Source organism: Lutjanus erythropterus, chromosome 5, assembly GCF_056507025.1.
Source record: "Lutjanus erythropterus isolate fLutEry1 chromosome 5, fLutEry1.hap2, whole genome shotgun sequence".
Lineage (NCBI taxonomy): Eukaryota > Metazoa > Chordata > Actinopteri > Lutjaniformes > Lutjanidae > Lutjanus > Lutjanus erythropterus.
Window position 1 is genome coordinate 33,060,908 of NC_139321.1, and position 18,406 is coordinate 33,079,313.

The 18,406-nt window shown below is 37.2% G+C and overlaps 1 protein-coding gene across 5 annotated transcripts in view; it reads right to left on the reverse strand.

The window, feature by feature from the left end:
* lingo2 (leucine rich repeat and Ig domain containing 2) overlaps window positions 1–18,406 on the reverse strand; it is a 308,406-nt gene that overhangs the window by 4,082 nt on the left and 285,918 nt on the right. Inside the window, exon 1 of one of the 5 annotated variants that reach the window (XM_084719684.1) lies at window positions 16,436–16,583. The exons of the other annotated variants lie outside the window; for them this stretch is intronic. Within the exon in view, the coding sequence (XP_084575810.1) occupies window positions 16,436–16,519 (84 nt within the window). The 5' untranslated portion in view covers window positions 16,520–16,583. Of the gene's footprint in view, window positions 1–16,435; window positions 16,584–18,406 lie in introns of those variants that run through there. 5 annotated transcript variants of the gene reach the window in all.

Genomic DNA, 18,406 nt, shown 5'->3' on the forward strand with positions numbered 1-18,406 from the left:
GCCACAAACAGACTGGGTGACAGGTTGCAAAGATTGCAAACCATCCTTGCCTCATTTGGTGTGTCATGGGCTGTGCTAAATTTAAACGATGAGAGGAATAATCTGAATTTCTCCCCAGGCTCTTAATATGCTAACAGATTATGGTGCAAAGATAATACGATGGCATGCCCATGTGAAGAGAAACATTATGCAAACCTATGAAATCTACTGAAACTGCCAAAATATGGAAAATCTGAAGCTCAAACTGAAAGGAACCAAGCACCCATGTGTCAGCTCCGAGTGACACAAAACTTCAAACACAACATCAAGTGCAACAGTGTGCAAAATGAAATGAGACATGTAACTGTTTTCATACCAATTCTAAATCTGACATGTTATTTTTTTACCAAAGTGCAGGCAGTCACTGCACCGATGTGATCTTAACAAACCAAACAACAAAGGCAATGGGTTAAGTGAGTCTTTTAATATTTCCATTTATTTATACGTTTTTGTTAATGTGTGTCACTGGACAATATGTTTTTTTAAAAAATAAAATTCATATATATTTATTACAGGACTGAGCGATATGGCTTATAAATAGTCTTGATATTTTGAATCTATTTCAAATTTTCTCTAAACTAACATATTGTTAGGGTTGGACAATATGAACAAACTCAAATAGCAATATTTTTGACCAAATATCTTTATATTGAATTTGCAACAATATTTAGGGATGATAATTGTTGCTTTCACAAAATATTAATGCTCTCACATTTTTGATAAATAATCATCAGTAATATGGATAGAATGACTCAGTTGGTAAAGGTAAATAATAAAACATCTAGAAAAGTCTGGTAAATTAAGAAAATGTCATCACTTTACTGTAATGCAGCCTTTAAAACCAAGAAAAGACAACACTTATGACATATCATGGTAGGAAAATGTCCAAAATCTGAGGTAAATATCTAATCTATTAACAAAATAGTGATATGATACTGATATATTGCCTAGCCCTAATTTATTAGTTGCTGATTTTCATAGATTTCTTTTCCTTTTTTGTATCTCTAGTCTCCCTTGCCTCCCGTTTGCTATAAAGCTTTATTGCTATAGTTAGTAGACACCATATGGCTGGCTCTCCATTGCTGCTGACGTGAAAAACATTGCCAAATGTGCATCGGCCTGTTTAAGTGTTCAACAGCTTTCTAATAGTTGATTTGAAATGTAGTGTTAAATCCTTACTCCCCGCGTTAAAAGCACTACCTTTCCATATAATGCCCAACATTCCTGCTAACATGCTAATTGCCTAAACCTGTCTTCACAAAAACGGCTCCATTATTGCTTCGGTTATTGCCATCTTACATTTTGTGAACCAATATGGAGAAAACATGCATTTTAATTGTTTTGTTTTTATAGATTGCTGCATTATATTTTGAAGGGCAAGAGCAATATTTGTCAGTATCTAGTATCAAAATCGAGTATTTAATTGAGTATTTAATCTTGACACTGATACTTCGTCTGAGAATACAATAATTATAGACTCCAGTTTCAGAAAGTTTGGACATTGTGTAAAATGTAAGTAGTGACAGAACACAATGATTTCCAAAATTTTTTGACTTGTATTCAATTAAATACAGTACAAGGGCAAGATATTGAATGTTCAAACTGCAAGGAACTTAAGGGTTTCCCCATCTACAATCCATGATATCATTAAAAGATTCAGAGAGAAATCTCTGCATTTAAGGCACAAGGCCGTCCAGATAATGTCTTATGCAGCTTATTTCAGCAGGATAATGCCAAGCCACATTCTGTGTTACAAGAGTTCATTCACTAGACTGACCTGCCTGCAGTCCAGACCTGCCTCCTGTGACAATGTGTGGTGCAATATGAAGCACAAAATACCACAACAGAGACCCTGCACAGTCACTTTCAGAACATAAAATAAATAAACAATTAGTATCCTGAATTCACAAATACTAAAAAGAAAAGGTGATGTAACTCAGTGGTAAACATACCCTTGTCCCAGCGTTTTTGGAAAATATTCCAGGCTTCAATTTCAGAATGAGTTTACAAAAAATAATGCATCTTATCAGTTTGGACATTAAATGTCTTGTCTTTGTACTGAATTCAATTGACTTTATATAGATCAAAAAGTTTTTTGGAATTGAGGTTTGTAAAATTATGAATATTTTTTTTCTGATTTTGTTGTAGTTTATGTAGGGAGAATAATTCCTATATAGCTGTTTGTGTTAACCCAATATTTAACATATTTTTATTCATAGGGGTGCCAGCGATCACAAAATTCATGATTCATATTGTATCATGGTTCAGTGTCATGGATCGTATCTTTTTTTTTTGAATCAGTTAAATTATGTATAAAAAAGGCACTTGGCTTTGATCCCTCACTGTCTGTAGTCACCACCATGGTAATGTAATAGTACATAAAAAAACTAAAACAACAATAATAATAATAATAATAATAATAATAATAATAATAATAATAATATTCAACAGTATACTTTGAATATATATTAGATAATTATACACTGTACAGTATCATACACTACTAAACTTAGCACTATCTGACTGGGTAGAAGTCATGAGTAATAGCCAATCAACAGGCATACTGTCACAGACAGGTAGACACAAAGGTGCATTGTTGAGCTGAGCAGGGCTGCGAGAGGAAGTTAAGACAACAGGTATCAACAAAGTTACAATAAGCACCACCACAAACTGGCCGAGTCACTCTTACTTCTTTTACACTCTGCTGCCACAGAGAGATGCGCTGCAGAGAGAAACACTGCATGCGTCTGTCTCCCCTTTTCACTGTAACTCTGCGTTGAGATTGAGGGAAGTATTACATTAAAAAGTAAAAGCAACGGTAAAACTGTATTTCACACGATGATGGTTTCATTTACTCTGCAGCCAACACACGGGCCAAACTGTGAGGCGTGATCTGTATGGGCAACGGACCAACGACGATCCACTGCACTCCTATTTGTTCAGCATAGTCAAGTATTGAAAAAAATTGCTTCTGGTCGTGTACTGGCAACATTATAAAAAAAAAATTAAACAATACCCAATCCTAATGTTCAATACTATAGCAAAAAAAACACATTAAATTTTATTGTTTATCAGCATTCAAACAGTTCAGTTAACTATTGTAATTGTGACACACACAAACACATATGCATACATGCACACATCTCAATATAGGAGATTTTCTTGTGTCCTTGTGTTTTTGTAGCTTCTTCATAATAGCTGCCTTATGCAGACACACACTGGTCACAGGAATTTCAGAACCATATGATTCAATGGTTTACTAAGAGGTATCTAATCAGTATAATCATTGGATGTCTTTGTAACAGCGTGTAATCAAGAGTAAGAGTGAGCCTGTGATGTGACCCTCTCACCTGGGTGCTGCTCAATGAGAGAACCATAATGCAAGTGCATCGTCAGTAGCACCGGCTGAAGTGTGTCCCGTGCAGGAGCAAGTGCTGCACAGAATTAAGCAGAAGCCCCAGGGCAACATTCACAAATAAAAATAAATATCTGCTCACTGACTGATTGTGTGCTGCTTATGTTCTTCCAGAGGAAATACAAAATACAGGATTGTAAATTTTGTTAGCTATGTAACATTCAGGTTATAGTTTCTACCTTGTTTTTTGGCCTTGAAAGAAAAATCCTATTAGTTGTGTAGGCTGCACTTCTGTAAACATTTCTGATTATTATGGATAACTGGCACAATGTAAACAATCTGATTTCAAGGTCCAAGTATGGTGGCAAACAACCTTCATTCTACTACTTACAACAACACAGGCTTTTTTATAGATTCATTTTATGCTGATGTTCACCAATCACAGAGATCAGTGGTTTTTAACCTTTTTCAAAGCACAATCCCTCTGAATAATCAGGTTGACAATTTCAAACTCCCACCCCCACCTCTGTCAGAGAAACTCAGACACGAGGACTATGGCTTTGACTCTCATAAACTCACTCCATAAAAACTATTCTAAGGCAAATTATATCCCTGCTACAGGCGATGTAATGTAAAAACGTTCCCTTGTCTACTATATGGCCTCATTTCCCATCATGCCTACTGCTGGACTGAGTAGTTTATCAAGTTTGCTATTTTATGTTACGAAATGCAAATCTGTAGAAAAAGTGAAACGACCATATCTAGAGCCAATTTGATTTGTTCATTCTGGGCTACTGTAGAAACATGGTGGACTCGAAGGTCGATGTCCTGTGTCCTCTGTAGACGGCTCGTTCTTAGGTAATGAAAAACACAGCAATTCTTATTTTCATCTAATTATTCATTAAAGAAAACAATGCTAACACCTATACAAAATGCTTGAATATTATATTCCATTTCTCCAATATTCTGCCAATAAATACCTGTAAATATTACCCAATTAATGTTTTCCTTAGTGTCTGTCTGTTCAGAACATGTTGATGTTAGTTATTGTCATTTTTGTGCTGGTTTATAGTTCATCTGTCTGTTGGTTTTACAAATATTTAACCACTGAAAAGCATTAAAAAGAGCAGCTAACTTTGAATATACTGTATTCAATTAGTAATAGTTCTGCCTGACAACAACAATATTTTTAGGCGCTTGAACGTTATGCTGAATGTCTTCATGGGGCTGATGTTGCTGAGAACTGCTTCCTGGCTCTCAATCCTTACTTCTTGCCACAACATTTTATTGTATTTTCTTCTCTGCAAACCCCCTTGGGGATTCTGACCCAAGGGTTGAGAACCACTGACAGAGATGAAGCAAAGACAACCAGTATATCTACAAAAAACTATCTTAGTAGACCATACTGGAAACCCTTATATGGTCTATATGAAACCAAGAAAAGTTGTTTCCTATGAGCTTCTATAATTAAAATGTTATCGACAGGTTCAGCAGATGAGATCAAGCTTGATTGCTAAGAGCTGCATGTTGGGCAATTTGAGTAATTAACATAATGAACCAATTAACTGCCAAAGAATGGAAATGGTTATGATTTTGCTTTTAATTTAACTATATGAGAGTCTAAATCCATGTGATGACCAGAAATCCAGAAGCCCCAAATGTTTCATAAAATACTGTAATTTTTTTGGTTTGTTTTTTTTATGAGCACTGATGTGAGCCCCCCTCCCCCATCACTTAATAACACCCACCCCCACAGGATAAAGGTATCTAACTGTTATGAAACTGAATGTGCTATCGATTACATTTTCATTAGAACAAGCTTGTGTTTCTTACTGTTACTTACTTACTTACTGTTTGGTTTTTTTTGTAAGCCAACGTCAATGCTATAAGTAAGATTGATGCAGGGATTATGTAGGATAGGATTATGTTATTAATGAACAGTATGCTGATAAAGGCATGACAGTGGGGCTAGAAATGTTTTCTTATATTATATATGCACAGTACATTTCAATAACATTATATTTAACTTACTCTGGCAAGTGATGATTTTTGATTTTCTTCTTCATTTAACCGGATAATGAGATAATTATACTAATTACACAAATTACCAAAGATGCATCTCTTAGCAACCAAGTTGAATTTTACCTACTTGGCCTATAGATGACATTTCAATCATAAAGGTTTATAGGAAACACCACTGCTGGGACAGCCATAAAATAAAATTAAAAATCTCCCACACAACTCAGTTAATAATAATTTTACACAGTCAAATGCTCAAACTTCTGAACTGTGTCAAAAATAGCTCTTGGAATACAATGAATATCAATAAATTGACCTCAGGGTAAATACATTTTTTTTTTCCATCATTTTCCCCAGCATTTCCATTTTATCTCAATATTCTGGAAACTTCCAGTGACATTCAGTAACAGCCGTGTTACTGAAATCCTGCAGTGCTCTATGAGATAAGACTGCACGGTGAAGGTGTTTCTATAATGTGGCCCCTGACCCACATTAGTGCAGGGTTGGATCCTGAGAGGGGGAGGATAACAGCTAATGGTGTCTGACTCAGCATAAATCAGTGAACAGCTATTTCGCCAGGGTGCTGAGGTCGCCTGCGCAATGCCATCATCCTGAGCATATGTATACAAGTGGCCCAATGTGAGTCTCAAACTTACGCAACACTCCAGACTATTAAATTATGATTTACTCCTCCACTATGACAAATATATGAGTACATATTTGCTCATTTTCTACTGTAACATGCATTTGGTTTTCTATTCCCACACCAAACTAATCTCCATATGAAAATGTACAGAGCTCTTCCATCCCATGATGCCGCTCTTTACTTTTCAACACAGCCCGGGGCTAACTAGTAAGCGGATGAGTAGGAATGACGTCTGTCTTTACCAGAGTGGAAAAACACGGCCCTGCATGCACCGTTAATCATGATTCCACTAACAAGCCCTCCTCAAATCTCTGAAACACTTTCAGTGAAAAAAGGCTTATATTACCTCATTTTGAACGTCACTTTATATATTCATGCTAAACGCAGCTGTATTTGCTACATCTCATGTCAGATTGATGGAGCTTTGACCTCTGCATTCTTGACTTGGTGGTGACTGATCTCTACAAGGGGATTTATCAGACAGAAATCTAGAGGTGAGAGTGGAGCTACTGTATATAGGAGATTGTAATCGCTCCCCAGGCAGGTGACTGATATTTTCCCCGGGTCATCGCTGAATTTCTGTATTCTCTGTATCACACAACCTTACCATGATGCTTTCATTTTGCTTCCTGTGTGCATACCTCTAATTGATGTGATTTTGTGTCAATGCTTTTCATGTCATGCATTGCCCCAACAAAAATTCATAATTATTTTAAAAAATGCATTGTTTATTTTGCTTTATTTGGATGCTTGAGCTTCACTGTGCAAAACATGTATGTGCAGGGTTTGACAGAAGAAGGCTGTTTTCACATTCATTAGCTGAAGGGGGAAAGTAGTTGTAGTTTTAAGAATTTTTAACTGGGTAATTTTGTGGAAAAAACATATCAGACACAAACTATTATTGAATGCAGAACAGTTTTGTATGTTGAGATATGTCATGAGCGGATCTTTAAATTACAGTTGGATGATTATAGGGCTTTGTTGCTGAATTTAGACAATAGATTTTTTTCCACAGCAGTAATGTTGACAAGAAATAGTAGAGAAACCAGTTAGCAATGATAATAATTAAGATTCTGTTCAATCAAGTGGTTCTGCTATTGTGCATGTTGGATCACTGGACTAAATGTAACAGGACCTTAATTATCATTGGTCACTCCTGTGTTTAATCTATTTCCTGACAACATCACTGCTGTCAAAAAGGTCTACAGGAACATATTATTTAAAAGAAGTGGAATCTCTAATGCACAAGGTGGTGATAATAGCATGTGACAAACAAGCAAATGTGCAATTTCAAAGTTAAAGAAGACCTCTGTAAAATGTTTGCTGTAGTAAATTATAAAACCATGATATGTCATAAGAGATGGAGGAAAATGCCAAGTTGAAATTCTCTGACAACAAGCTCGTATTTAAATAGGATTTCAACCTATTTAATGGCTCCAACTTGCTATTTGGACTGCAGTACTCATTTCTGAGACTCAATTGATCCTTCACTAAGCCCCACCTCTAAACAGTACCTGTCCAATCATAGGTTAGCAAACATAACTAAAGCTTATATTGCTCCTTTAAGTTAGTAGTATTTCCATTTAAAAGGTGGTAAATTGACGTGATTATGGCTATTTTTATTTTACAAAAACTATGGGTGTGCAATAAAAAGATGAAAAAAAAACCACAATTCATGAAAAAAGTAAAAATGATTTTACTTTAAAGGCCATTTAAAGACAAAAACAAAAACAATCATACAATAACTATTATTTGAAAACATTAAACTTAAATAATAAAACCAGAAAAAGAGGCTACTATTTGTGATAATTGCATTGATTACTGAAGTTTAGACTATCGTGCCATAATGTTGTGGCAATGCAGTCCACAAATAATGACCTTCTGCTGACGTCCTGCTATTGGGACAGGAAACTTGTTTAATATACACCGTGAGGTAATTTTAAAAGGAAAGCCCGACATTTATTTATTCATTGATTCTCTTTTATGGAAAACATCAACAACAAAGCTCTCAAGTTTGAGTTCACATCCTGCAGCATTTTTTTTTTTTGCTGGTTACATTTTGAGCAGTATTCATGCGTCCTTGCACAAAAAATAACAGGAATACAAATGCATACCGTATACAGTATATGTATGTACGGTGATTTTGGATACAACAGCTATGGTCCTGAGTGTGCTCTCTCCTGTAAGCTCCTCTGAGTTACAGTAGCCAGAAACTCCACGGAAACATGGCAGTTGATGTTGTTTTAATTGGCTCAAATTGAATCAAGCAATCATGGGTCAGTTTGCTCATCAGTGTCTCTCCCCCTGATGGGCAGAGTGGACACCCACTATCCATGTTTGATTTCAAATTATTTACCAACTAATTAGCCCAACAGCTCCAATATGGCGTGAATATAATTATGCAAAAGGCTAAATTAAACCACTCAACATTAAACCTCAATATACAGGAGGTTGGCTTGTTAGACTACAACATGATCCTGGTAACAGGGAGTCTGAAGTCTGGCATGATATGAAAAATAGTTATATTGTATGTGACTTATTTGTACAGTTTAAATACTTTGTAAAAATCATGTGTCATCTGAATTTATTTGAAAGTAGGCTGTAGGGGCATGAAACCTGTTCATCCGTTAAAAGAATATACAAGCAGTGACTTCAAGTGAAAACACTGAAATCAAAGTTGGCATAATACGTTTTTTCCGCACTAGCAATGACACTGTTTGTCAGTAGTCGACTTTGTAGCCACTACATTCTGTTTACACTTAGTCTCTTAAGCCATAATCCTGGCAAACTATTGGTTGTAAACATTTTGCTTTGGCTTTCATCTGAGGGGTAAGTTTGCACACCCTGAACACTCACAAGGCACTTCTTATTTTGCCCAAGTAGTTTGAGGATTTAGATAACAACTTGGCCTCTGTGCAATCAACCAATAAAAAGCCACTTGTGAAATTGGCCTGCCTCTATCTCCTCTGGAAAGGTTTTCAGACTGTGTTTGATGTGGCCCCCAGGCACTGATCATTGCACATAATGTGATTCCTCTTCACACAGAAAAGCCTCCCTGCGTTTGTGGTGGATGGTGGGAGACAGTTGCTTTCTTTACCCGGCAATTATCAACACCCCTTAAAAAGCATAATCAACGCGTCAAATTTTGATATTTTGACTTAGAAGACTGCTCTGGAGGAAGAGACACTTCCGAAGGCAGGAAAAGGAAGAAAAATTAACTCTCAGAGCTGGAGCGAAGCCGCAGAAGAGCAGTGCTGTGTGAGGAATAAAGCAATAATGAAAGCAACATTATGTGTAATCATGCTGGGAGAGAATGTGCTACATACTGGGTGCAGCAGTTATACTGCATCTGACATGGCTGCCCTCACGTCAATGGGTCCAACTCATTGCGATGTAATTGGTTATAACGATGAAAAGATAAGAAACGCAAGCCTTTTAGAAAGTGCCAAAGAGAAATTTTGAACAAAAAAAAAACCCTACATACTACGATTATTCCTCAAATCCATTTAAGTCAGAATATAACCAATTCACCACTTTGACGTATGCACTGACCTCTTCATAGTTACAGTAAGAACAGTGTTAAGAGGGCGACTCTTATAGCTGATTCCACTGTACGTTACTGAATATGTGCCCCGAGATGTAATTTGTAACATCTTCCATTAGATTACTCATGTTAAGTCACATTTCCTACATACTTTAGATTTTGGAATATTTCAAAATCATCTTGCAGAGCCCATTTGTCTGCGTCCCTGACTCTGAGAATGTTGTTAACACTTGCTTTTGGCAATGGATGAGAGCAACCCATCCAGGTACTTTCCTCCTGAATACAAATTCAGAAGCCAATTTAAATGCATAATATAAGAAAAACGTGTCGCTTTTGAGCTATTAACAGCCCATCTCCTATGGCTGTTCAGGTGAAGAATTATGCTACATCTTTGCAAATCACCAATCTGCACTGTTACAGAGAAAACAATAAAGAAAAAGGGGTTGGTGAGTTTCCCTTCAGTCCAGCTACTTCAAAGTTGAAGAATGACCCCACCGAGTGGTCAGAGGTGGCACACCCTGACATGTACAGGTACCTTATTGAATCTCAAGGTCTGGTACTTCTAACATTTCAATTTTTAAGACTTCACTGGAGAGATTCCTATAATAAGCATTAAGTTTACTAAATGAAGGTGAGTGCCATCCTTTGGCCACAAACAGCAGAGCAGCATGTGCATGCCACACATGTCAAAGGACTAATGTGAATCATGTGTTGAATAAAGTATTTATGGCTAATTAGCGATAAATTAATTGACTCTTCCTAAGTCCCATCCCTCTTTTGCTCTGTGCTCCAATACCTTGATCAACATACTCCTTATTCTGTAGAGGTGACATATGGAGTCGCATCATAAGTCAGCTAATGTTAGCAAAATGTTAGTTAACTTGCTAATAATAGCAAAACACAAGCTAACTAGCAAGCTAAAGACTGATGTAGATTAGCAGAATTTTGCTGACATTAGCTAAGTTAATATGAGAATATGTGGCTTCCAACAAAGTCTTTCAACAATCTCCAAAATGTGTTTTTCATTTTGACATAGACAACCTGAGCATATAGCATAAGTCCTGGAAACAGAAAAAGAAAGTGTACCAAGTACTGAGCTTGCTGTACTGTCACTGGAGCACAGAGTAAAAAGGGGAGGGACTAATGTGGCTAGGCTAAGTAGCCAGCTAGTAAGCCAAAGTAACAACAAGCAAACCAAATCAAATTTAATAGCCAAAAATTGCCTCTGGGAGCTTTAAATATGTACGGCGTACAACACCCAAGGTGCCTCTATTAATTAGACATGGAGTGTTTTGATGCAGAAAGCTGCTTGGTTGATCCACTGTAATGCTGCCACCTTCATGACCTTAAATGTAGTAATATTTTGTATTTTGTAACTGTAACATTTCCATGCCAAAAATGCATTCATTGCCTTGTCTGTGTATCTCCTCTCATTTGATGTGTGACAGGTGCACTGCATTGTGCATTATACTGTATAATCTGTGTATTGGAAATACATGCTTCACATGAATTTTAGAGCAAATAAAACAAAAACAAAGTAATCCTGTATAGTAATCTATTTTTAAGAGAATAACTGTATTCAGAAGACCACCAATTTAAACTGTAACTGTAACACAATACCCTTGTTGTTACTTGTAATTCTGTTGTTCCTGAACCCTGCATACAATCGCTGTTATTCTATGTGGACAATGAAAGTGTCTATAGATGGCTAATAAAGTCAAAGTGTCTGATATCTTCATCTCCCAGATAACGGCAAAATAACAGTACATCCTCATAAGGGTCATCGTAAGGGAAAGTTATTAAATCATCATTTTATTTTAATGAGGCTTATATCTTATAATGATGCTACCCTGAAGGAAAGATGTTATTAACTTGCAGGTTAGTTCACAATCAGAGTGCGCAATTAACCCACCTTTTGAAAAGAGCATCGACGAGTAATCAAATGGGATCATAATGAGAGGGAAGAGACTGCGACGCTCTTTGCCTTATCCATTATTGAAAGGATCTTTGTAAAGGCCAGTGAGGCTTTAAGGTGAGCCTGCCAACATGCAAAATGACACTGTACTTCTTTTAATATAGCACTGTCAGTCTGACTTCTCAAGCAACATAATGCCTCCTCAGGATGTGACCTGGATTAAAGAACACAGCCTCCATCCATTTTTCCAAACGCAAATAATTAAAAGAGAAGACAGCAGTGTTTCTAACGGCAGAATAAGAAAGAAATACAAAAGAACAACAGCAGCAGCAGCAACTCTGATTGTTTTTCATGCACACAGATGGCATGGAAAAATTTAAAAAGCCTTATTGGTAATTGTTCCATTTTCACAACAGTTTTTATAATTTGCATTCATTATGGCAAACTGTATAATTCATTGCCAGAGCAACATGATCATAGTCACATGATCGAGGGTTTTGGGACCTAGAGCCCTTAACAGTGAGGATCAACAGCCTCGGGGCAATAATAGGCTTCCATGCACAAATTGCCCTTCTGCTTGGCTTGCAGAGCGAAGTCAAAGCTCAATTAATCCGTGTTAATTAGAGATAAACTTGGTAGATTGAGTCAGTTGCTCTTTTCTGCGTCTGATAACCCCTTGGTTTGGGAGTGAGTCAAAACGTCCGCATCAAGCAGTCGGATCTCGATACATCCCACAAGGAAAAGCCTCTCAGAGCGGAGAGTTAATCCTATGTTTAATAGCTATTAAAAATTTGAACTTTGGAGACAAGAAGGAGCTCGTAAAAGAAGGTAACAAAACTTGGTAATTAAATGTGTGGGGATAAAAAGTACAACAGTGACAATATGAGAGGACTTAATAAGGTCTGGGGAACAGAGCATTATCATTTCATTACATTTACAAAGTGTCATGTGAAAAAGAAAAATCAACCAATTTGTCAGTTCATTAGGGAGCAACGTGTTAGGTGTTAAGAGTTTTACTGCGGCACATTTTTCTAAGTTAAAATGACACCCACTCTCCACTCCCATTAGACCCATACAATATAAACATTAATGCACCTTTATATTGATACTGAGGTGATGTTATTCTGCTTTTTAGCACCACTTCAGCAGGTCAGAATGCTTCCTAGAGAGAAGTCTGTGTTCCTCCAGTATGATTAGGACATTTAGGACAGATACTTAATCTCACATTAACAAGGGCAAGTAGTCTGAAGAGGTGTGAATGCACAAAGGATGTATTACAAGTGTGTTGTCTAAAAGATATGGAGCCGCTTTTTATCTGATAAACAAATCTAGAGCCAGATATGAACACATAGCCAGCAACTCTTCTGTGCTTACTTTTACCTGATCTACTGTCTTGTAGTATTTTAGATTTTGTTTATTTTTCCAAAACCGGCTGAAATAATTAGGTATTTGACTGGAGAAACTTGACCGACCGTCACTGGTATATATGTCGGCTGATAAGCAGTGCAGAGATGCCATATCGCTGTTTGTGGAAGAAAGAATACGTCCATCATTGTCTGTCCATTAAAGAGCACTGATGAATTTTTAAACAAACATCGAAATCAAAAATACATCCTCCTCTTCTTCGTGTTTCCCTGTGTTAGTCATGTTTGGTATATGCCTAACATATGGAAAAATTTGTTTTTTGTATAGAAAAAAAGCCACTAAAACAAATTAAAACATTTCAATAATGACTTGAACTTGAACTCATAAAGGCATAATATGTAATAAATGTGTGTCCAAAAGTTATGACTGCAATCCAAATAGTGAGCTGGAGTCACAGATGGTATATTAAATATATTAAAATCCTGTTTAAAATACAGTTTATGGTTGAAGTGACTCGTTTCCGCCACCTCCTCCCCCTCCCCTCAGACACGAGGAAGGTCAGGCAGGCTGCAGCAACACTGCAGGAGCACAATCGAATGAAATATTGCAATTTCACAATAACAAGCGACGACAAGTCCTCCGCTGTAAGTTGATCAGCTGTTTATTACTGTCAGCTGACCGTCAATGTAAAGTTATCCTGAAAACAAAAGCACACTGCTTTGAAAATACACACTCTGGAGTTGGAGTTCAGCGACTGCCTGCCTTGCTGACCACCAGACTCTATTAACATATTGCTTAACTTAACTGCAATAAATGTTTTCTTCTTCTAAAAGATTATTAAGGATTTCTTGCAACTAAAAAACAGATCTGCACTCATTTGGCAAACATTCAGCAATAATTCGAAGTCTAATTTAAAGGCTTTCCTTGCTCTCTGATCACATGGTCATTTTATGATTACAGTAAATATGTGTGTATTTATGTGTCTATTTGTGTATTGGGCTTAGTGTATCTTGTCAAGGTTGTTGTGATTTGTGTTGTGATGAATGCATATTTAGGAAAAGTAAGTTATAAAATAAAATTTCAAAATAAAAAATACAATAAATGCTATAAATCATGCACATTCTCCTATAATATACCTTACGTAACATGGCATGCAGCTGATAAACATCTGATGTTTTAAATACCCAGAACACATTAATATTCCACTCCAGTAAGAACAGCAATCCCCCACACTCATTAATCAACTAGCAATATTTTTAGATCTCTCACCATCTGCACCCTGACCTCCACTTAAACTGATAATGTATGCCACATTACATGTGCTATGTAACATATATTCTATTACACAAACACTAAATATAACATATAGCTCACTAGGCTACTGTATCTGTATCGACTGGAAAATCAATTACTACGTCGGGAACAAGAATCCCTGTCACACGAGCACTGTATGGATGTTTATGTGGATGAGTGCACGCATATTATTGATGAATTATTATAACAGCTCACCAATGATTGGGACCTGACTACAATGAGATATATGATGGTACAACTAACACGGAGCGTGATTCAGGTTTGACATTTTTCATTTCATATTTCAGCCACAGTGATAAGTCAGTGATGCCTGGAGGGATTTTTCTGTTTTCCACCTGCTGCCCCCACAGAGAGATTAGCCCACAACAGCACCCCTGAAGCTGCGAGAGACACTGTGTCTTGCTCATGGGTACAAGTCGCAGTGTGGTGCGTGCATGCGTGTCAACAAAGAGACTTGAACCTGGGTGCCGCAGGGGTTAAAGAACCGCTCCTTAAATCATGGCTGCCAGTAAGAGGCAAAGAAATGATAAGAGTCAGACAGGGAGGGAAGAAAGAAGCCTCTTTAGTCCCCTTTCCTTAAAGGGACAGCTAACCCCAAAATCAAAAAGACATATTTCTCCCCTGACCTGTAGTGCTTTTTATCCAGCCATATTCTTTTGATGTGAGTTACAAAGTTTTGGAGATATCGGCCGTAAAGATGTCTGCCGTCTCTTGAATATAATGGGACTAAATGGCACTCAGTTTGTGGTGCTCAAAGCACAAAAAAAAAATACATGTGAAATATTAAAAATCAATGTCTCTTTCCAGAAATCATGTCCTGGTGGCTCATAATCCATAGACCTTGTTGTAAGCAGTTTCATGTACTTTTTTTTTCTGCAATAAAATCAGAACTACTTAAGAATGTACCAGAACTACTTTCATTCTACTAGAAAGACAATAGTTCCCACATGAATCTGGTCACAACAAAGTCTGTGGCTGGAATAACTGGGTCATGATTTTTGGATAGAAATACTGGTTTTGAACAAGTCAAGTGCCATTCAATCCCATTATACTGAAGAGAAGGCAGACACCTGTATGGCTGATAGCTCCAAAACTCTACAGAAAAATATGCGTTCTTGATTTAGGGGTGATCTGTCCCTTTAAATCATAGCAGACTGCTGCCAGTACCAGGTAAAGAAATGATAAGAGACAGGCAGGAAAAGGAAGAAAGAAGCTCCTTTAGTCTCCTTTCCCTTAATCTTCTCTTTCCTTTAATGACTTCATCATAAACTTGCATAACCAGCAACACTTGCCCAAATTTTCGTCACTGATCTCTCATAGTTTCACTGACATAGACTGTATTTTTTATTATTCATCCTCACGTCTAAAGAGCATTTTTTAAAAGGGTAAGCAGAACCTCAAGTGAATTCCTTCCTCCTCTGGCTTTGAAATGAAAAGCCTCATGAGATAAATTGTGTGGACTGATTAAAATGCATCTGCGGCAGCCGTTAACACATTGTGTGGGCTCCTGAGAGCCCTTGTGGATTCGCTTCTTGCACACCCCCCCACCACCCAGTCCTCAACGTCTGGACAGCCTACATCAGGTCTGAGTCAGGGGGTGTTTCATCCGTATACTATGACTCAACCGCAGGGAGAGTTATGGCAAACCCCTTTTACCCCTACACCCACACACCTCATCATGGCCTATATTTACATCTGAATGTACACCATATAGCTCATACAGAGACAAAAGTGCACGAGTGCTGCATGGTTAAAAAAAAAAGAAAAGAAAGCAACCACACCAACAATCAGCCATAATAAAAGAAGACATGTACTGCTGACTCCATGAACGCCTGTAGCTAAAAATTCTGAAAACAACAAACAGCATTACTGCAGCATAATGAAAGCGTCATGCTTCCTATTGCCAAAAGTGCATCAGCTTAGACAAAGTACTGTGCTGAGAGGATGCTTTTCAGTATTCCAAAGAGACACTGCAGACATCTAATAGTCACACTGATAACAAATGACTCAATATTAATTTGAAGCATGTTATTGTAACATTTTGCGCAAGCTTTGAGAATTTATCAAAGCAGCCAGTGTTATCTTTTGTGCATAAAGCATCATTCTGCACAGACTATCAAGAGTACTGGGCAAGAGGTAGTTTATGAACCAAATAACAGAAAAACAAATGCAGAGATGAAATTTTACAGAAATTATTCATGACAGCAGTGAAAAGGAACACATGCAGCTCTAACATACCCATGCATCTCTGTGATGTCCCAACATTGTCTCAGCATACTTGACAGGAAATCTTGTGCAAATATCTGCGAGACATCTCTCCATCTCTTCCTTTAAAATCAAAACTGATTCATTTCACCTCTTTTTTTAAATCTCACTTTCTTGTGCTATAATTTTCTGCGTGTGTGATGCTTGTTCCTCTGTTGCTCTCCCTCTTTGTCTTCACCTCTCCCCCTCCTCCTCTTTCTTCTTTTCTCTCTTTTCACCCAATCAAGAGATCTGGCCTCTGACCTTGCAGCTCAATGCCATTAAAGTCCTTTCAATTCTGCAGCTTGTAGCGCCTTGGAAAAAACAGTGTCGACTCATGCAGTACTTAATATCAGCCCTTGATGTCTGCTTGTATATTTTTCTCTCTCGTGTAGCTTCAGTCACCTCCTGATGTGTGGTGTTTTGGAGAGAGGAAAACCTACTGAGGCTTTAAAGATACATTTAAGATTATTTTTGCTTCACACTAGTATTTCAAACACAGTCAGGGGAAAGGTAATGATGTATTGATTGACTCCAGTGGATCTATTGTATTTTGCACTCTACATCCAAATCAAATTCTTAAACATCAGCAAAGGTTCAAAGGATTATACAGTGTTGATATTGACAATCCACACATATATTAATGTAACAACTCAGTGTACTGCCATTCTTTATCTGCATAATTAATTATCAAATTCATTTCTGTCTATTGTATATATACAGCTTAAATTGCATATTGTCTTGGAAGACGGATTCGTTCTCTGTTGACATTGACTTGGATCTAAAAACAAAAATAAATCATAATATGAAGTCTAGTATCTATTGTATGCTTTAAAAATACTTTTTCTACAAAAAGGCATAATGCCTGGTGTTAATTTTCTGCGTTGTTGTCCAGTCTGCTAGAGTCATTTATTAACTTAAGCATGGCTGACCAGAGCCGCTTCTCCCATTTTTGGCAGCGTCAAATGTTTTGGTGTAGAGAGTTCATCCAATAATTCTAGGGTCTGCCTCTGTATTGAACCAAGTGTTGTATTCGTCATTCGTCATTCATTATTACAAACACTTGCCAGGCATTTTTGAGGATAAGCAAACTGCTAGCACTTGGAAACCTTACTCGTTAATTAGACATCCCCACTTTCTCCACTGCTGCCTACACTAATGTGTATCACATGATACTAGTGGGAGGGGTTAGGGTTATATGTGTGTATGCTGTTATTAGACTCCTGAGTCTTTATTTGTAAAGATCGAAAGGTTGTTGGTTTTATGCCCTGACAACTGTCATTTACATTTTCAAATCCTTCTTTAAAAAGATCTTTATGTCTATATGACTGGTAAGCTGCACTTTGTTGTTGAAATGAAAAAAAGGTTTAGCCTTTTACTGAAATTAAAAGCTCATTTTGATTGATATTCGATTCAATATTGAAATTGTGACGCCTCTATATACTGGTGATGTTTCACTGAACAGTCAGGCAACGTAGCACTAGATTGTAAAATAATAATGCAAAGGATGAATTTCATGTTAAGCTAGAGGTGTTTTAGGATTTTGTAGACATATTTTAAACAATGGCCAAAACAATGTGTATTCATTTTTTCCCCAAAACATGTCCAGTCCTGTAATTTTAATTTCATAACTTTTCTAAAAACTGCATGATCATGAACATAACTATACAATTGTTAACATGTTATGATTGGTGTAAGATGAGGTATCACAGTACTAATGTTGTTAATGCTGATCTTAACACTGCAGGTTGCGGTACTGCAGCAACGGTTTTAAAAAGACAAAATGTAAATGCAACCTTGCTGCTGATTCAAGTGAAACACTGCACATACATAAAGGCACGCAGCATTGCCTCGAGACCTCACAGTATGATCACCACCCAGGGGGATTCACACAGCAGGGCTTATCTAACCACAGTTTACAAAGGGTTAATGAACTGTCAGGGGATAAATCAAAGCAGCGTCTGA